We start from the raw sequence: 21,652 nt of genomic DNA, 5'->3' as shown, positions 1-21,652 counted from the left end.
AATGGATATGAAGCTTGGACCCACTATGCGGCTCTAATGCCCGTCAGTAGGCTTAAAAGTGATTAGAACAGGAGGAGGTGTAAACTTCCCAACACCGAGATGAGAATTTAAACTGATTTTCTTAGAAAGAAAACGCACTATCTCTTAGCCAGACCCAGGATATGAACCCAGGGCCTTGTGATCCGAAAGCATATGATTCTATATGTATACACCCTATAAATAAAACGGCCAAAGAACTCTCTACTCAAATGCCTTATTTATATTACGATTATAGGATAGTAGGAGCACATATAAAGAGTACCATATAATTATATGTACCATATATTAAAAACTTTGATATCACAGATGACAAAATTGAAAATATCGTACTTATAACTTTTGTGTCATCGCAACTAAAGATATCGATATTTTTGTTTCCGCGGCTATTGGTCTATATTTATATGTCGTCTCGACATAATATGTGATGGTGTTCAACATACCTTAGGCGTACAATTTGACTGGCGATATCTCAACGACGACAATGGAAATATGGTTTCTAACTGGTAATTATTATCTCTCATGATAATAATATGGCACTATAGGGTTCTTACAAATATGCTATGCTATGGTACTCTAAACGAGACCAGATAAAACTATCGAATCAGGCTCAATTGTTATGTCTATGCAAATCAATAATTTTCATGACTATAGTTTTTTTTTAATGACCAATATACCCATTTCCTTCAATTAGTCGGGAATTACTGTGTTGAGAGTAGGTACGACAATAGACCAAACGTGCGGGGATTGAACCACCACCCCTCGGTGATGAGTCCGACCGCTCTTACCGTCGAGTTATTAAGGCTATAACGGTTTATTTATATATTTTAAATTTAATCAGGTCCGCGCGAAATCGCCCCAACCCGTGACGACTGAGATCGAAGAGTTGAAAATGCCATACAAGAACGGATCGCTTAAGAACGGCTTCACCAACGGGCACGCGAACGGACTGGTGCGGGCGCGGACCGTGCTGCCCGCGGGGAACTGACCTCTGCACCACTCGCCTCTAGACCATACGCCTCTAGACCATGCGTCTCCAGACCATGCGTCTCTAGACCATGCACCTCTAGAACGTAAGCCTCTGAACCGTGCGCCTCTAAACCATGCGCATCTAGATCATCCGTCTCTAGACCGTGCGCCTCTAGATCACGCGTCTCTAGGCCATGCGCCTATAGACCATGAGTCTCTGGGCCACGCGTCTCTAGGCCACTCACTAGTAGACCGACATCGCAGAACTTACGTATTTTATCAGTGAATTCCAAAAACATGTTTGAAAAGGAGATGTCCATTTCAGGCCAGGTCTATTAAGTTTTCAAGTTCCTTGGCACTCGACATTTATAGTCTGTGCAATGAATAGAAAAATATGCTTTTGTCTATAGCTAAATAGATGTTTAAACAAAACTCAACTCTATTATTACCAATATTCAGTATCTATTCATTTAGCGGTCCACAGGTGGGATTTCAACAGAACATTTATTAGAGACCTGCCCAAGCTCTCCCGACATATTAAAACCTAAAAAATACGGGGATTTGACTAAAAAAAATATATCAAATCAAACTAAATAATTAGTACAAATCCCAAGTTTTCTAGTTTATTACAAGATGGCGCCCTTCAAGCCATTACATAACTGTCATTTTTGACATGTTACTATTAACAGGAAAAGAAAATCAACCCGCCATTATTATCTGTAATGAATTTTAATTTCCTTAAATGAAAAGTGTATTTGTAAATAATAATCAAAAATGGGAATATATTATGTCCTATTTCAGTCTTTGCACTGACCAGGCCTGGGTTCAAACGAATTTGGACCATCTCCTTTAGTTAATTGCATAAAGATAAGATACTGTTTTATAGTACAAGAGCCACCCATCCAGATAATATTACGTTTTATCAAACTTTTAAAATGATTTAATAAATTTTGTACTACCTAATAAAACGGACGTTATCATACCAATGTTCAATATTAATTTTTTAAACATTTTTAAACATTTTTTAAAAAAAACTAATAAGTCAAACCATTTTCGACATCAAACGAAATAATGAAAAAGTAGGTATTTAAATGGCTCAATAAAACATTTTAAATTGATAACTAAAAATTGTATTATTTTATAATTACGATTGATAAAACGTAATTTTCATCTGGTTTCATCTGTATGGAGGCATCGGAATTCGTAAATTGTATGAAGCTATGATACGACTTCAAAGACATTAAAAACTAAACATAATTAGATAGGTAGCTATTAGTATAAAATTAATATCCAAATCGGGAAATAATATTGAAAGAATCTAGAAACAAATATTTAGTAAATATGAATCTTTTTGGGCTCTAAAATTTGTTATTTTCGTAAACCGCGTGCCAACTGCCAATTATTTAAATTTTATTCATTCAAAAACCAGCTTACCTGTAATGCTTGTTGCTTTTTTGTTGTTCAACTAGAACAAATCTGCATTTCTATTTTCTTTCAATAAAAAAATTTCTTACGTCAGATATCTATAAAACCGTGCAATAACAACGAAAATGTCTTTATTTTCAACGTTTGAACAATTTAATGTGATTTTATAACTTTGATTCAATAAAAGACTGTCCCGTTTTGCATCTCTGTAAAGTTTATACAAAGGTATAATGTCAATAACAGATTATATCCAAAAGATTCGTGTACACATGTAAATATGTAGTACTAAAAATGTGACTCGCCTGTTGATTTTGGAAGATCTTTACAAGAAATAATAGATGTCTGCTATTTTGGAAATCACGCGCATTTGCAAAAATATTGCAACTAGTTTATTTCATAAAAACTAAAAACTTTGGTCTTTCGTGTAATTTCTAATTATAGATATATAGCTTAAATAAATACGCGGCATGCGTTGGATTTTACGGTTTACCACATTTTGTGGGAGAAAAACTCAGACCAATTATTGTATAGTAGGTACCTGCCTCGCTAGACTTTACTTTTCTGTCAAAGTAGTCAACGATCTAATTCGATTGTAAAAACAGTCTATAGTATCGATGTTTCATAGTTGTAATCGTGCTCGTCGGTTAAAGAGCTCTGTAAAAATACCTTTTTGTGTAATTGAACGGGCAAAAACTTCTAGTTTAGTATAAGATATATACCAAAGCTCGTTTTCCTCAGAAAATGACAGACAATTTTGTTCGTGAATTTGGGTGTGATACTGATCCTTCTATAATTGGTCTGAGGAGAAAAACGAAGGATGAAATTTTGTATGGGTGTATCCATATTTTTTTTACTCGACATGTTGTGGTTCATGGCTTGACGACCGCTAGTATTAAAACATACATTGAATACAAGGCATTTTTCTATAAATTTTCATCCTTGTATGACTTTCTATATTATATTTGACATAGTGGTTTTTGATACAGTCTATTTTTGAACAAAACGTTAAATATTAAATGCGCATCTCTTATTAAGTTTTTACTCCATTTTATAACTTAAATCATAAAAGACATTGAATATTTTATTAGAACGACTAATATTTTTTATGGACTTTTTAGTATAAGATTTGTTTCCGCGTTATCCGTTATATTAATGTGATATGTAATATAAAAACATATTTTTCAACCAAGCAAAAAAATAATACAGAAATTTACTATTTTTTTTTTAAGAATATTAGTCATGTCTCAAAACATAATCTATTTTATATATTTCTGTTTACCTAAAAAGCAGTTTTTGGAAAAACTTTGACTTTTCAAATTCGAGGGTTTGTTGCTTCAATATTTCTGTAACTTTAGCTTGGTGGACTTATAATGTATGTCCCGGATAGCGTGGAAACATTGTACATTGTACATTGTACATGCTACCAATTAGTTATTCCCGCCCGCTCTGAGACTAAGTCGGTCTACAAATTTGTGGTCTATATCTTTGTGGCTTCAACAATACGTTAATTATATGGTGCAAGTATAACTTGATGCGGCTATGCGCCAAAGCTTGTGTATTCATTAATAATAATTGTTTCATTCGTAAAATTCAATTCACTAAATGAAATGAAAATTGCGAATGTAACTTATACTTTTAGCTATGGCAATCCCTATTGATTCGTTAATAATAGATTTAGTTATCTAAAATGCTAGCGCCAATTTATACTTGCGCTACCTTTATCCCTGCCGTGCATACCTCATGTTGAGATCATACCTTCTGTCCGTGTAGGGGTAAGATAATTCTCACTAAAGGACTGATAAACCACAAACTTGTGACATTCAAATGTGACTGCAATTGTGATCATGCTGTTACGTCATACCTGACAGCTCTTACGAAGTGTCAACGTATCTTAACCCGGCAAATGAGTTGCTAGGAGTTTCAATTTGAATGTCACCAGGCCCCATACATGTGAATTATTTTTACCTGTCACCTGAACACATTCAAACTATCTTTTTTGTGTTGCGTCTGTGAAACGAAATACGCGGCTCCGCACTAAACATCTTGCATTTTTTGACAATACACAAGCGTAATGTGTTAAGGTGACATGTAAAAACTATTTGCATATACTGCACATATATGAGGGATGATAAATATTTTTATTACTGTAACCTCAAATGTGTAAGGGGTATCATGTAATGTGGACCTTCCAGACTTAATGTGTTGGATAGAGATGCGTTGATCTGTGTCTCCGATCCTTTCGATGTGCTTTATTTAGATCTATAAATGTAGGTGAATATGGAAGTGATCCGTTGTTATATGGAATGGCTGCACTTAAGATATGCTATATGTACTAAAACTTAATACTTTATGTAATGTATATGTATACATATATACACTAAATGTTATTGTCTTTATTCTTATGTCAATGAAATATTGATAAAATAAACCATAGGGATTGGAGATATGCCATGCCTTAATTTGTATCCACCGTGAAATGGGCGATTGTATAGTATAGTTATTATCTCTATAGTTATGTATAATATGTTCACATTTTGAGATCTAAACAAAGAACATCGTATAATTTAGTGTAAAATGTGATTTGTCTAGTGTATATACGTTAGGCGGTGTATCAGTGGTGTACATTTTATTTTATTGATACAAAAAAATTATAGCTAGTTATTGTGATCGCATAGCGTTTTGTACTGGTATTAAATATAGATCGCTTTTAGTTTAGTTACAATTGGAAGGGCGATTTGTTTTGAGTTTTAAGTTTGTATAAAGGTGCTCTGTTGAACAATAATATAATATGTTCATTATTTTTACCTGACAGCCTGACACTTTCACACACTTCTAATGTTTGTAATGTCTATAGAATAAAAGAGGTGACGTCACTCTGAAAAGAGACTGAAATCTTACATTCGTGGATATAATACACAAACAAGCACATTGTATGAATTTGTTTAGGTGACAGGTAAAAATAATTTATATATAATCTTTTGGCTGCAGCAACAAATTATATGTATAGACTGTCAATTAAATTATGTTTATATGTGTGCATGTATTATATGTATTGTTTTTATTTTACAGTAATAAAGGCTCTTTCAATTAAAAAAGCAGAGCGAAGGTATAAATAGAAAATATAACACAAGAGAGCTGTGATTTAGATAATCACGACATTCATCACTTGGGCCATAAAAGTTACTTTTCGGATAGTTATAGTATAAATGTTTACACTAAATACAAAATTAAAGAATTATTAATGAACTACAACAAAAATACATTTACTGAATTCCAAAATTACCCATTTAAGAGCCGGGTAAAATTTCGCTGTTTGAGATAGCCTTTGTTTCGATGAAAAATAGTTGATGAAAGAACTTTTTTCTTTTTTACCTATTGTAAGATTTTTACTAAAATATTGTTTTATACTATAAAAAAAAGACAAGCTTTCCGTTTTGGAAAAAAAGTTTGTTAACACAAAATGCAGTGCAGTTATGTTATACTTCATACCAAGTAACACTTAGACGGTTGTGTTGGCTATTTATTTTTGTTTAATTTTAATTTTATTTATTTACCAAATATGTAACATGGTACTGTTTCGAGGTCGCGACGAATTCAATGTATATTATGAATGTATATCGTGAAATTTACCAAGTTAGGTACAAAATTGTTTAGATAATTATATTGTTACTTAGGATTATTTAAAAATAATGTTCGGAGCGACCTCGCCACAGCTAGGGGCTTTGTATTAAAATATTTTATTATGTGTAGTGAGAAATGTAACATTAATATATAATTATTATAATTATGTGCATCTCAAAACAGGCCTTTTAAAAAAGGATAGGCCCTGGCCCACCTTACCACTATATTATGTCCTAGCTTTATATGTGGACTTCGTAATGGAATTATTTATGTAAGTCGGTTTAACAGACAATACATCTTATAATTTAATATTTTATATTTTTAATTTTATTTTAATTGTGATTTTAATATGTATAATTTTATATTTTATTGTATATTCATGTTTTATATGAATCGTTTTGACCGCAAAAACTATTATGAAACTATAGATACATATTTGAGATATTAGATTTGTATTTCTCGCTACATTTAATAAAACTATAACGTTTAAAATAACAACGGGTTGTAACAATATCGGTTTTTGACTGAAGCTGTGAATACTGGAATACACCTAACAGAATAATGGTCATTAAAATTGTACCTTTATGACCTTCTGGCGTATTCGCTAACTCGATTGCTTTCAGAAAATGAAAAGCACTGAAGAGAAAAGATATGCTAGAAAATATTATTGTAGTATTACTCAATATATTACAAATGGTCTCAGTTGGTTTGACATCAAGTTAGCGAATAAGGGTTCATTTACACGAGCATCACGTTGCTAACGGCAGTCGTCGGCAGTCTGCTGCCGTTGTGCCGTCGACTGCCGTTGAGTGCAGTCGGCGACTGCTGTCGACTGTCACTGACTGCAGTCGTTGGTAGCTGTTGCTGCTCGAGTAAATAAACCCTACCCAACTTATTATTCTAGAGGTCGATACCTAGGCATCTCCTCTTCAGGGAAAATGCACTACTAACCCATGGACGTTCATAATAATTAGTCTTCCGTTTTGTTTTGTACTTACCAGAGATGGTGCTTCGCATTACTACGTATAGTTCAGCTGTTATCAGTTACAAGCTAAAGCTCGCCATTTTTTGTAAATAAATATTGTTTCATTAGTGATATTTGAAATCAGGTTATGTAATATTGCAATTTTTATACAAAAATGCAAATAAATTATAAGAATTAAAGTGTTATTTTAGTTTATTTAATCACCTTTTTAGTTCTCATATTTTTTTTTAAATAATAGCGGACGTCCGCGTGGAATTCAGTTTTTCACAAATTCCGCGGTAACTATGGATTTTTCCGGGATGTGAAGTAGCATATGTGTTAATCCAGAGTAAATCTATTTCCATTCCAAATTTCAGCGAAATTGCTTTAGTAGGAAGCAGCGTAAAGGAAGAACAAACTTTACTTACAGACACACAAACTTTCGCCTTTATAATTTTAGTGTGATTACTACCTTAGATACCTTTTTGCGATATGCGTAATGCGACAATAGATAAAGAAAAATATTTAAAATTAAGTAGTAAATTGTCCGACAATTTTCAGGGGCCATATTAATTGTTGTCAAAAGTATAGAAGGAAAATTATAACCATTGGTTCGCCTCATTCAGTCTTGCCTGACTCAACATACACATTTGAACAGTATTGTCATGAATAAATATTTTGTTCATGGGCCAAAGGGTACTTACTTAAATATTAAAGATTAGCTGACGCCGCGCGGTTTCACCCGCGTGGTTCATGGCCTTGATAAATGGGCTATCTAGCACTGAATTATTCAAATCGGACCAGTAGTTCCTGAGATTAGCGCGTTCAATCAAACAAACTCTTTAGCTTTATAATATTAGTATAGTAAAAATAAATATTACCGCCGTTTGTGTAATGTTGTTGTTTGTGCCAAACAACATTGCAGAGTTCTGGTCTAAAGGACGTGGTTGCCGGTGATACAGGCACATGAAACTACATTCGCCAGAGGTTTTCTTTTTTGTTTACAAGTTAGCCCTTGATTACAATCTCACCTGCTGGTAAGTGATGATGCAATCTAAGCGGAAGTGGGCTAACTTGTTAGTAGGATGAAAATCCACACGATGTCGTGTAGAAAACGCAAGAGTTATCGTACCCGGACGCTAAATCGCTTGGCAGTACGTCTGTCGGTATCGTGGTAACTAGCAACGGCCGAAGCCTCCCACCAGCCAAAATAAAAAGGTTAGGCGGCTCTATGTAGTTAGTGTTCTTTGCGTGCTCTCCGATATAAGTGATAGTTTTCCTGTTACCACCAGGTAAGCTTGGCCTGTCAATTACTACTAAAATATTGACTGTAAATTAAAGTAAATCCAGGAAATGGTTACATGTTTAACAACCTGGAGGTGCCAGATTCGATTCCTGCCTTGTAGTAAGAATGAAATTATTTTTTCTAAAGAGCCTTAGGTAGGTATACAATAATTACTGCTACTTAGGTACATCCATAATATCACATGTGATTTCATTCTGCTATAATGGCTACATTTGGCTATATGGGCAATTCCTAGTAGTATAGTCCACTGCTGGACATAGGCCTCTTGCATGGACTTCCAAACAAAACGGTTTCGAGCCGCCAGCATCCAGCGTCTCCCTGCAACCCGCTTGATGTTCTAGGTCGACAAACACTGCGCTTTCCGGTGCGGTCGTTCAAGAGTGTGCAATATGTAATTTGGTGGTTACAAATGGTTCTGGATCTCAGATTATGGAAAAGTTAGGAGCCTGATATTTTGGTAAATGATATTTCAATGTGTTAGCTTCCTTATGACAATACAAAATACACAATTTGTAAAACTTTTCTCGATAGTTTATTTTTTTGAAAAATACATGTTTTGCTCACATATTGCTTTCAATCTCAGGAAAAGCAAACTTATTTTCTTAAATTTTTGTTTTGTATAGAAAATTAGGTATATTTTCTTGAACATGGCCATTTTCGTTATGTTCGTTATGTTTTTTAATTTACTTGCAATTAGGTAAAAATGGTTTTGGCGCTCACGTCATAAAATTTGCGTCGCGCGTCAATCGCTCCGTGCTTTTCACTCACGTGAAAGTCATAATTCGGCGTCTCGCTTGCGCTTCTAATTTTATCTATATCGTACCGACACGCTGCGCGCTCTTAACATTAAGATATTAATAAAATACAATTTATAAAACACACATTTATGTATATATATTTACGAGTAGGTATAACATGGAAGACTAGACACAATAGTATACGGTAAATACAACCAGCAATAACTTACAATAACAAATTACGCTTACAAGTGAGATTTTCACATCAATAAAACAGAGCTAATTAAGTACTAATGTACGTAGAAATTCGTATAAATGTTTTAATATATCTATGGACAGAGATTTCAGGCAGTTTTGGCACAGCGGAAACCTAAGTTGCCGGCGGAGCTGTCGTCTGTGTTGTGCGATCTTGCAGAGCATCGGTACCTGTAGCAATATGATCTGTGGCACAAGTATGAACCACCTTTCTTCACTTTTTCTTTGACCTGATTCAAATTAATTGCAAATTCATTGATTATGAAACACAACTAAACTCACGTGATACAACGTCGGAGTACACGATCACTCACGTGATAGAGTTTGGTTCGTGCCGCGTTGCAAGAACCAAGTCATGACTAAGGGCCCCGTATGGGTTCGAAACTAGTCGGGCATACTCCGACGTTGTATCACGTTATTACGTTTTTGACAAAATGCAGAGGCCATGGATTTTTTAAATATAAACAGTAGCCCATGATCCACTGCAAGATCTTTGTTTCTAAAGCAAAATTCATTAAAAACAGTTTATAAATAAATAATAAATAAATAAAAGTTTATCAGTTCAGCTCTGAAATGGTAATAGACAAACAGACTTTCGCATTAATAATATGTAAAATTTGTTAAATAAATTTTCTCAATGTCAGTCTCCTACTATCTTAAATCACAAAAGATATCTGCATCAATTGTAAATGGTTTAAAAACAATGCATCATTTTGCTTTTATTTCTAAATTCTAATTTAAAAATCTAAAATGTGTAATGCCGTTCTGGCATCACCTATAAAACATACCCCTTCATGGCAAGATATAATAAGTGACCTCCGTGCCTCCGTGGTGCAGTGGTATGCGCGTTAAATTTACAATTCAGGGGTCCTGGGTACGATTCCCCACTGGGCCGATTGAGATTTTCTTGTCCAGGTCTGGCTGATGGGAGGCTTCGGCCGTGGCTAGTTACCACCCTTCCCGCAAAGACGTACTGACAAGCGATTTAGCGTTCGAAGTAGCAAAAAAACTTGCACAAAGCATTTTGTTTCAATATTCCAAAAAACTAAGGTGAGCCTTGTTTTCTGCTACTTACAAAACACTTTCAAAGCAAGAGTGATTGATTAGGCTATTTATATTCCATTACACATTTTTGAAGTCAAGCACAAGCCTATTTATTGACTGTGAATAAAAACAATCCGGGTCTGATTGGTACCAATACGCATTAATTATTGTTGAGCTGTGATAGCCTAGTAGATATGACCTCTGCCTCAGATTTGTGAGGGTGGGTGGGTGTGGGTTCAAAACCGGCCAGAGAATGAATTTCATTTTATGAAATATGTCTCAAATGGTGAAGGAAAACATTGTGAGGAAACCTGCATACCAGAGAATTTTCTTAATTTTCTGCGTGTGAAGTCTGCCAAATGCATTGGGCCAAAGTGGTAGACTATGGGCCAAACCTCTCTCATTCTGAGAGGAGTCTCGAGCTCATCAGTGAGCCGAATATGGGTTGATAACGAACAATAAATCGTAGTAAAGCAAATCCTATTTACCATTGACAAGGATACTCTAATATTACATAGTTGAAGAGTTTGTTTGGTTGAATGGGTTAGTCTTAGGAAATACTGGTCCTACTTGTTTTGGTTCAGATTATCAAGGAACAAACATAAATGATATGACATAATGATGAGCAGAGCATAAATGATAAATATTGCAAAAACAGGAAAAATTATCCCCTTTGGGAAGCACTGTTGTGTGTGCTGCGTAAATGAAATTTACACAGATATCGTGCTATTGTTATATTTTTTATGGTATGATTTTCTCACAGACCGTGGTTGTCTGCTGTTTTGTTTGTTATATTATAATTGTTAATTTCTTACACTGTCATCTGACCAAGAATCTTCGGTCCACTCCCATACATTGCCAGCCATGTTGTGGAAGCCAAAATCATTTTGTGGAAACAAATGCACTGGGTTTGTGCCAATGTAACCATCCTTCACTGAATTGTGGTTTGGGAATGTTCCTTGCCATATGTTTGTCCTAAAAAATAACATTATCATTAACCCTTGAATGATTTAACAATTAATTTGTATTATATTTGCTCATAAATATCTCTTAGTACTTTGATATTTTAACTTTATCATTATAGTAAAATCCAAGCAAAAAATAATAATATATTTAGCAGATTGTACAGAGTCTTAATGCACCTTAACATGACAATTATATTATGTCCTTAAACATCTGAAAACATATTCAAATACCACAAATTATGTTATTTTCATTGTATTTAAAAGTTTGTTAACACAAAATGCAGCGCAACAATGCTGTTGAGTTAATTTTCTCTCCATCTATGCCTCACATACTCACTAACCATTCTCATCTATTCAGTCTTTCTGGTGTTATAATATTATAACGATGTAATTTAAATACTCACATATGTTTCTTGTTTGGAAATAGCTTATCACCCCATGGATATGTAAAGTTATGGTGATCTCCTCTACATGCAGCTTCCCATTCTGATTCAGTAGGTAACCTCGCCTCCCTCCACTTGCAGTAAGCAGTGGCATCATTCCAAGATACATGTATTACTGGGTGATCCATTAACTCTGAAGCAATATGTTTTTTAAATTAAATATCACATTTATCAAAAACACAAACACAATATATAGATTTTTGGACTTTCTGCACTAATATGGATGCAAAAAGGAAACCAGACTAAGAGGGTAAGGGTGCTTTTCCTTGTTGGATGACTCCTATGGGTTGTCGCAACTAAGTAGCTATATTAGAATTTATTTAAGCTATTGTGAGTGTTATTCATATTAACTGATTATGAAACATGGCTGAAACTCACGTGATATAAGTTCGGAGTAAGCCTGACTAGTTTTCAACCCATACGGAGCCCTTAGTCATGAGCTGGTTCTTGCAACTCGGCACTGACTAAGGGCTCTGTATAAGTTCAAAACTAGTCGGGCATAGTCTGACCTTATATCACGTGAGTTTTTGCCCTGTTTTATAATCAATTTATATGAGTAGATATACATTGCATACTTGTTGCAGCGACGCATCTTTCTTGCACAGCTACATAGCTTAGTATTGGTGGAAACTATCACATATTTTCATAGCATAGATGAGAAGCTTGCACATCTCTGGTGGAAAATCATCCTTAGTGCTGCTTAAGCTATGTATTGTATGTATGTATTTTATGTAGAATATTATGAAGATGACAATAGAAGCTATAAAAGATATGTGATATTTTTATAATTTTAGCTAAATACATTTTTATATCTTATTATTTTATACTAGCTGACACTGCACGGTTTTACCCGCTTGGTCCAGTTCCCATACGAATAAGGGGATATTAGATATATAGACTGAAGCCTTCCTTGATAAATGGGCTATCAAACACTGAAAGAATTTTTAAATCTGTCCAGTAGTTCCTGAGATTAGCGCGTTCAACCAAACAAACAAATAGACAAACACTTCAGCTTTATAATATTAGTATAGATATTAAATAAATTAGGTATCAAATGGCATACATTCTCTACCTTAATTTTTAATTTGTTTGGTGGTAATTGTTACATATTGAGTTTGGCTTCAGTATGCGATGAATTGTGGAAGGCAGAACTCTTGTAAGTGCAATAAATGATAGATATCTGAATACAGTATGAATCTGCTGCAGCTATTGACTTTTATTTAAATTTGGAATCAGTTTACTCTAGGACTAGTTTATAAAAATCAACCCAACATACTACCTGATATATCTGAATCAGGTCCATATGGATGCCTCCAGTTTGTACCAGCCACTTTATACCACCACGGCGCCTGTACGACACGGAAATCTTTTAGCTGTTCCCTAAATGTGCTGTTTAAAAACAGTGTAAACACAAAACTATCACCAAATGTCTCTGCTTCAGTCTTATAGTTTGTTAATTTAGTAAAATATTCAAAATCCCTGTTGGAAACTTCGTATTTGTCCAAATAAAAACTTTTTAGTTGGAGTAATCTCTTTGGACCTTCTCTATCACCTTCAATAACTATGTCGTCGGTACCAAACTGGTAGGCGCCTGCCGGTATAAAAATCATTTCTGTGGTTTCCTTGGAATTTGCATCGATACGATTAATATATCGGTTTTCGAAAGGACATTGTTCATTTGGCAAAACATTGTTGGTCTCTTCACTGAAATGCTCCGTTGTTTCACGGCTGCTTGTACAACCACATCCACTTTTTAAGTTATGGATTGATTTTATACATAATATACTTATTAAAATTACTTTCAACAGCATTGTTTATATTAATATACAAAATACAAAATTTATTTTTTAAAAAAAAGTACAAAAACCGCTCGCTGACAAAGTAGAAAATTTCAAATGAAAATTTTAAACAAATGTCGTTGTCAATGTCAGTTGTCAAACCTCTTTTTAACTGGCTTTACAGTTTGCGGATCTACCTCTTTTGATCTAATATCAAATCACATGGTAAAAACTTCTGGCAAGCTCTATAGTCCTTTTCATGAAAGAAGTCCCCCAGCTCATTGTCATTGTCATTTGGCGCTCATTGTCATTTGGTAATGGTGGTCTTATTTTTGTGTAAGGCGTTATCAATTATATTACTTATAACTTAGTTAACTAGTAACCTTAGTTAAGTAAGTACAGTAACTAACAGTACCTGGTAAGGCAACTAGAGTTTGGAAGTGGCTATATGATGTAGAAGCCAGATAGCAATATCAAAGGTTAAGACTCCAAATTTTCCAAGTATTTTAATAAAAATCATTAAAATATGAATGCTAAACACTTTAATTAACTAACCAAATACAAGTCGGTAAACAAAAGAAAAAATTAAAAAGTAAAATGTGTATTTTATTCCTTTAGCGAGTAAAACTATATAAAAAGGACGCGGAGGAACTCTGAAAATAAAATAAAATAATTATAAGACGATTTGTCACGAGTGAAATAATAAAGCATTCATTTTTTTGATACATAAAAAAATGGACAAGTTTATGTTATTACCGCTGGCTATGCCGCAAAAAATCTCACCTTTTACAAAATAAATTCTTGTTTGTAGACAAAAGTTATTTGCTGAAAATAAATAAAAATAATTACCGACTTTATATTTAACAAAAAAATAAATGCCTTACCATAAATTTCAAATATTGCATTTTGTTGCCTCTCTAGCACTAAGTTACAATATGATACCAGAAATAAAGAACAAGGGAAAACTCACACTAACAATGGCACAATATCCTCTTGTTTCATTTTGCCAAAATATTTTACAATTCCATCCACATGGCCCATGCCTACAACCGCTAATACTCGTGGCTCTTCAACTACAAATAAAATTTTATCATCACCTATGACGTGTGTATAAATACAGGGTGATGATATTTATTTTTTTCATCATCTTGTATTTAACCTAGTGACGTAACATTATTACCAGCCTATATATGGAGAGGATATGGAACTCTGCGACTCCGAATGTTAACTGAAAATTTTATAGAAGAAAAACTCAGGACCTTTTGATCCGAAGCCACTTAGGCTAACCACCTGGACCACCAAGGCAGACAAGGCAGGCAGACGAAATTACGAGAACCGCTTGACTTAGATGAAATTTGAAAGGGATTTTATAGAGGGGTTTGTAGTTAGTAGACGTCCGCTATGAATTGATTTTGCAACAGGGTCGGAGGTCTAAGGGCAGGCAAAACCGCGGGCGTCCACTAGTAATACATACAAAACTACTTGCCTGTACGAACACACTCTTGCAAAGAAAACGCGAGACACCTATCACGCTCATCAACAAACACGTGGAATATTTTCTTAAACGCCGGCACTTCTCTTGTTATCTCTTCAAATTGAGCCTGAACGTAGTCTTTATTTTTATATTTCTCCAATTGTTTTTTGCTGTAAGCAATATGAAGAAAATAAGTTATGAGGAATTTTATTTGCTTGGATAGATAGTAGGTACGCCTACTTTAATTTTTCTAAATAATCATAAGTACTTAGGTTGTAGTAATGACAATGAGAAGTGAATTCTGAAACTAACAGTTAGGCAAGTTAAGACTTAATAGGCTTTCATTCTTTAATAACATTACTCTTTAAATTACTTCTGATGTCAGCCCATCTCCGACATCAGAAGTGGGATAGAGAACTTATGCTAGTTAACTAAGGCTAGTAGCGGTAGCTTAAACTCCAGACATGTCCAAATTGACTATCACTGTGATTGTGTTACTGAAAACTCTGTACTAATAGTACTTACTTTAACGGTTTGGGATTTGATCTAGTAAGATGATAAAGGACTTGACCAAGTTCCACAACAGTCAAGGATTGGAATGCTCTTGCTATTGTTATCTGAATAGGGCGATCACCGAGAAATAACTTGCAACCAGGTATTTTCTTCATCTAGCGCACAAAATTTGATGAGTAAGGGTGATTAGATCTAATTAACAAAATGCAATAGAAATAAATATAATAAGTGTGAATAACCTCATAAAAAGTGTGAGTAACCGTTCGTTTTGAAGGGGAACTTTCGTTATTAATTTTAAAATCAATATATTTAGGTAGGTAGGACCTAACACTCTGTTAGTCGTAATTGTGTACCTAAGTATTAGTAGGTAAGTAGGTACATTTTATTTTATTCTTTACGAGTTAGCCCTTGTGTACAATCTCACCTGATGGTAAGTGATGATGCAATCAGGCTAGCTTGTTATGAGGAGGATGAAAATCTACACCACTTTCGGTTTCTACACGACATCGTACCGGAACGCTAAATCGCTTGATGGTACGTCTTTGATAGTAGGGTGGTAACTAGCCACGGCCGAAGCCTCCCACCAGCCAGACCTGGACCAATTAAGAAAACCTCAGTTGGCCCAGCCGGAGATCGAACCCAGTCTCTTCTTATAAATTACCCGCGCATGCCACTGCGCCACGGAGGCCGTTAGCATTTAAATACCATATTATATTACTTATTTAATTATCTCCTTCGTGCCTTCTCCATCTACTCGATACCGGCGAGATAAACTGTGTTCAGTTGTCACGAATGAAAGTCATATAGAACAATCTAATTGAATAATTTAAAATTTAACAAGATATTTTTGCGTTATTAATAAATCTCAAAATGTTGTCTATAAAACAATAGTTTTGCAGGAAGAAACTCGACAGATATTTCATTAATGAATTCAATTTAATCGTAATAGCACCTCTTGATAAGCTCTTCGAAACTCTCCCCCCGGGGCGACCCCTAATTCCTTCGCTATATCCGCATAGGTCTTAAGCAACATCGCGTGGAGCATTCCAGAAACCAACCCCTGTCCCTTAACTGCATGTCTGTAAGAAAATATGTCATATTTTTTTTATAGTTTAATTAAAAAATAGAGCTTTAATAACTCAGTGGATCTGCCTCCGATTCCGGATTGCGTAGGTTCGAATCCGGTTCGGGGCATGCACCTCCAACTTTTCTGTTATGTGCTTTTTAAGAAATTAAATATCACGTATCTCAAACGGTAAAAGAAAAACATCGTGAGAAAACCTGATAATTTTCCTAATTCTCTATGTGTGTGAAGTCTGCCAATCCCTTTGACACCTATATATATGGACCTGTGGCATTTTACGTCAAAATTGGTCAAGGATTTAACTTTTTACAGAATAAACAAAATTTTTTCGTAACCTCTCTAACTTAAAGAAAGCTACCTTAATGGAGCGAGATAGATATTTTTTTAGTCATTGCTTAAAGAGGTTAGACATATTTTACATGACAACATCAATTATGTCAGTTGTGACCAAATTATCTTTTGTTTTTAGTGACCAAAAATGGCTATTGTTGTGGTTCCGGTGTAACGTTATTCGAATTATTACGGAAATAATAACCAATAAGCTTGTGAATCGCAAAATAAATTAAATTTATACAATGGTGAAGTGTGCAGTTGTTGCCTGCACCAACAAAACCCAAACAAAACTAGCGGAATTTCATTTCACAAGTTAGTATTAAAATCTTTGATTTTTCTGTTGATATTGAGTATTTTAAAGGTATTTTTTTTAATTAGGCCCATTGACTAATTTAAAGCTTTACAATACGTAGTTTTATGGGCAATCCGTTAAAGAATTGAATTATTTCACGAGTTTTGGTTTGACCGTATACGTAGTGTTGGGAAAGTGTTGTTTATAATATCGATGAATAGTGAGTGTGATGATTTGTTTTGCTATATCATCGAAATAAGCGAAAACGTATAAATTAATAAATTGTTTTATGTTCTATAAGTATAGTTATTTTATATTTTTCAGATTTCCAAAAAATCAAAATTTAAGACAAAAATGGCTAAACAGCATTAACAGGCCATATTTCAAGCCATCACGATACAGCTGCATATGTAGTGATCATTGTGTCCATCTATCCCGGTGAGAATCTTTTTTCATCGTATTCATTCTTGTTTGTGATAATATAGGAATTCCCTCATTTTAAAATATCTGAATACTAGCAAATTTTAGTTTGAACATTTATTTATATAATTTTTTTATTGTGTCCAATAGTGTAAGAGAAAGATATCATTCAAAAATTTGAAAAAAGATTTTGCTGGTTGGTTGCTTTATGTACTCATATAAATACTAATGTTGCATTTATAGTAATATTTTAGTAGATAACCAAAGAATAAAAATTACCTATTGCAGAATTTATCACCTGAGCAACAAGTAAGACAACCCTTGCAAGAAGTGAATCTTAATCTGTTATCAGAGAGTCATGACAATGCTGTTTCCCAAAATGGAATACAAGTATTGTATTGTATTGTCAAAAACATTCTTAAAAACTAAAATTTTCTTGTAATTACGTCTCAAAAAAATATGAAAAAAAAAATTTGTCTGATAGAACGATAATCAAATTTTAAAAGACCATTTATAAAAAAGTGTCAACTAGCTATTACTTTTTGTTATGTATAACGTCCTTGTATCAAAAATTGTAAGTTTTGCAACTTCTATACGGTTCGTATCGTACTGAGAAGAGAACGTATTCGTTTTTTAATTTCATATTCGTAGCGGGTACGACACCGTCATGTTCCGTACGCTCCATCTGTATATTATTGATTAATCTGTGTTAGATACAAAACAATTTAATGAGAAAATCAATTGTATGGAATTTTATATTATAATAATGTAAGACAGAATTTAAAATGTTTCATTTTAGTAAACATAATATTTTGTATAATTTATTAATTTTATATCGAGTGCTTAATTATTATCGATAAAACAGCCCTAGCTCAATTTAGAGACCAAACATGGTTACCGGATGCCTCAACAATAATTACTTGTCACATATCCTCTATTATCTATGTATCTAAGGCCAATCCGCATTAGGCCAGTATGATGGGCCTAACCCCTCTCATTCTGAGAGGAGAATCGTGCTCAGCACTAAGCCAAATAGGGGTTGATAATGATGAATTCAAAAATAAAGTATTATTAACTAGGACGATAATAAAATACAGAACTTACTTAATTTTCTTTACGTCGAAATTTTTAGCATCTTCTAAGAATTTCTCGTCATCTAACTCTAATAAAGAAACTCTTTGTCGGCACAGTTCTATTAGGATTCCATTTGGATTTAGTTGTTTGACTATCTGCACAAATGACAAAGTCACTTATATGAACACAGTGTGACAATGCTATCAATACTTATTGAAGTGGTTGTCTGTGATTTCAAAATAACTGTGTTAAAAATATCTTGGGAAAATGCATGATTCCCGCGGGATTTTTGAAAAACTGAATATCACGCGTCGACGTGAAGTCGCAGCTATCCTCTAGTGCATAGGCTGTTCAAACATGATGGAGACAAACGCTGTAAAACGGCTTAGAAAAAATTCCGGAAAGATTGACAACATGTGTTTCGACGGCCTCCGTGGCGCAGTGGTATGCGCGGTGAATTTACAAAACGGAGGTCCTGGGTTCGATCCCCGGGCGGATTGAGATTTTCTTAATTGGTCCAGGTCTGGCTGGTGGGAGGCTTCGGCCGTAGCTAGTTACCACCCTACCGGCAAAGACGTACCGCCAAGCGATTTAGCGTTCCGGTACGATGCCGTGTAGAAACCGAAAGGGGTGTGGATTTTCATCCTCCTCCTAACAAGTAAGCCCGCTTCCATCTTAGACTGCATCATCACTTACCATCAGGTAAGATTGTAGTCAAGCCTAACTTGTAAATAATAATAAAAAAAAACTGTGAATTTTTTTGATAGTTAATAAACGTGTCAGATAATTTGTCTCGATCATTTTTAAAGAGCCCTCGTATTAACTAAATATTAGTCAGTGGCATATTCGAAATAATAAAAAACATCATAAAATTTCATTAAAATTATACCTGGCTGACATCCTCTACAGATTGTTTACTGAAATGTACAGTACCGAGAAGGACAACTGTCCCGTTTGAATTATTTTGTAATACAGTAGCAGAGGCCGGTAGGTCAAGTTTTACAAAGCGTCTTGCACCTCGTGAGAGTATAGGCCATGCAACTGTAATCAAAGTAGCTTTTTTATTTAAGGCCATTTACATATTTTAAAACTAAAATTTCAATTACAAGCGACGGTAGGTAATGTGGACTGAGACATGAATTATTTTTTTTTCGTGTTAAGTAAGTGCCGATGGCTCCATGTGGGACCACTACGGTTTGGGCGAGCGCAGAAGCATCGCCTGATGAGACCCGAAGGCTGAAATAAAGATAGAGGATGGAACGGCTCTCTAAGGGCGTTTCCTATGAGACTCGGACCTTGGCTTAGAGGGCCATTCGGGAAGGTGTAACCGTGACCTGAGTGAATCAGTCCGGACGCCCCCGAGATCGTGAGTTAGAAAACCCACGTCCTGGTGACGTTAGATATCGGGGACCTCGTCTTCGCCGGAGAAGACGCTGTGTTGCTTGTGATTGTGTTGCCCGGGAAGCATTGTCGTTCGTCATGTTGAGACGTGAAAAGAAAAATGATTGCGACAGGTCTAATATACAATGTGACCCTTGAATGCCTCTTCGGATTAACGGTAAAACATACAAAACGGTTGTAAGACTAGAGATGTATGGATTGAAATGTTGGGCCATTAAAAGCACGGATAGTAGAAAATGTATGCTAACGAAATGCGTATGTTGAGATGGATGTTCGGTGTGACAATAACAATCGATATAAAATCTTTTAAAAAAAATTCAACCGACTCCAAAATTACAAAAGTAAACTAAAAAGCGAAATATAACATCGTATGTTCCACCTTCAAATCACTTTGAAGGCGTTGCGAACCACGGGAAAGAACTGTCTGAAAATCCTAAAACTTTAATCCTAATCCTATGAGGAAGTCTGAAAGTGGCGCTAGTGACAGAAAAATTGAGGAGTAAAAAGGAGGTCAGCTTAATAAGGACATGTAATGCAAAGGGATGAAAGTCATATTACCATACGAATGTTGAAATTGAAAGTAGAGAGGAAGGCCAAAGAAGAGATGGTTGAAGGGTGCGAAAGAGGGCATATGTGTAGAAGGAATAGATGATAAATTGACGAATTGAGAAGCGAAAGGAAGAGATTAACATATTTTGCCGACCCCACTTATGTGGGATAAGGTAAAGGAGATGAATGGTTTATGAGTGATTTTAAATCCATGCTAATGCTAATTTATGCAAAAAAGCTAATGCATTACAGTGCATGCATATGCGAATTTTAATTATTATACGTACATTTATAAGGAACTTTGGTTTGAGAAACGTTATAAAAATTGTTTCCTGTTAACAATATCTGCTTTATGGCCGTATATCTCATTTTTCGTTAAAATATATCTGCACAAGAATTTAGAAGAGAATGCAATCATTGTTATTTAAATATACATAATAATTTATCAAAGGAAATATTGTTTTGTAAGTTTTAACAACTCCATTTTTGACATTTTTTTGATCTTTAATATTCAAGTGATTTTTTTTTTTGTGTTTATCAAAAAATTGCGTGAAAGAGTTTTATATTTTTTAGTCATTAAAGAACTTTGTCATAGTAGATTTATGTTCTATTCTAGAGGAATTCCATTTAATTGATCTATCATAGATGTTGGACTATTTTGAACTTAATATTTTTTACAGAAATAAAAAAGTGTCTATCTGTGATTTCAAATAGAACGTGTTTTCTCAAGTGTTTAGTTATTTATTAAGACACAAATTTCCTTTTTAAATTTTTTTATCTGTCGGTCAGTCTGTTTGTTCAAGATTATCTATGAAGCGGCTGAACCTATTTTAACGGACTTACACTAGTAGATTACATTATTTAGCACCTTTTTATCCCGAAAAAAATCTTAGTTCCCGCGGGAATCGAGAAAATCTGAATTTAACGGAGACGTCCCAGGCGTCCCTTAGTTTAAAATAAACCTTTACT

General features: G+C 34.5%; 3 protein-coding genes and 1 long non-coding RNA gene across 6 annotated transcripts in view; 2 read left to right on the top strand and 2 right to left on the bottom strand.

Annotated features, from left to right (window-relative positions):
• Nucleotides 1–7,221, top strand: part of LOC112055526 (elongation of very long chain fatty acids protein AAEL008004) — a 49,583-nt gene extending 42,362 nt beyond the window's left edge. For all 3 annotated transcript variants that reach the window (XM_024095682.2, XM_024095684.2, XM_024095683.2), the window contains one exon: nt 878–7,221. In XM_024095682.2, coding sequence (XP_023951450.1) covers nt 878–1,024 — 147 coding nt within the window. In that variant the 3' untranslated portion in view covers nt 1,025–7,221. The remainder of the gene's footprint in view (nt 1–877) is intronic.
• A 1,765-nt stretch (nt 7,222–8,986) lies between these two features.
• LOC112055525 (formylglycine-generating enzyme) lies at nt 8,987–13,661 on the bottom strand. The gene is made up of 4 exons (XM_024095681.2): nt 13,045–13,661; nt 11,727–11,898; nt 11,173–11,332; nt 8,987–9,543 (listed from the first exon to the last, which is right to left on the bottom strand). The coding sequence occupies exons 1-4, from the start codon at nt 13,574–13,576 to the stop codon at nt 9,403–9,405; spliced, it is 1,005 nt and encodes a 334-aa protein (XP_023951449.2). The 5' UTR covers nt 13,577–13,661; the 3' UTR covers nt 8,987–9,402.
• Nucleotides 13,662–13,795: 134 nt separating this feature from the next.
• LOC112055524 (traB domain-containing protein-like) lies at nt 13,796–20,205 on the bottom strand. Its single transcript, XM_024095680.2, has 7 exons — nt 19,623–20,205; nt 18,764–18,888; nt 16,483–16,609; nt 15,543–15,685; nt 15,030–15,187; nt 14,514–14,616; nt 13,796–14,196 (listed from the first exon to the last, which is right to left on the bottom strand). Exons 1-7 carry the CDS (start codon nt 19,806–19,808, stop codon nt 14,094–14,096), a joined length of 945 nt encoding a protein of 314 aa, XP_023951448.2. The 5' UTR covers nt 19,809–20,205; the 3' UTR covers nt 13,796–14,093.
• On the top strand, nt 16,156–18,438 carry LOC128198249 (uncharacterized). Its single transcript, XR_008250978.1, has 3 exons — nt 16,156–17,259; nt 17,564–17,677; nt 17,948–18,438. It is a non-coding gene; the product is annotated as an uncharacterized LOC128198249 (long non-coding RNA).
• Nucleotides 20,206–21,652: the final 1,447 nt, after the last annotated feature.

Source organism: Bicyclus anynana, chromosome 7, assembly GCF_947172395.1.
Source record: "Bicyclus anynana chromosome 7, ilBicAnyn1.1, whole genome shotgun sequence".
NCBI lineage: Eukaryota > Metazoa > Arthropoda > Insecta > Lepidoptera > Nymphalidae > Bicyclus > Bicyclus anynana.
This window is presented reverse-complemented; position numbering and strand designations above follow the sequence as displayed.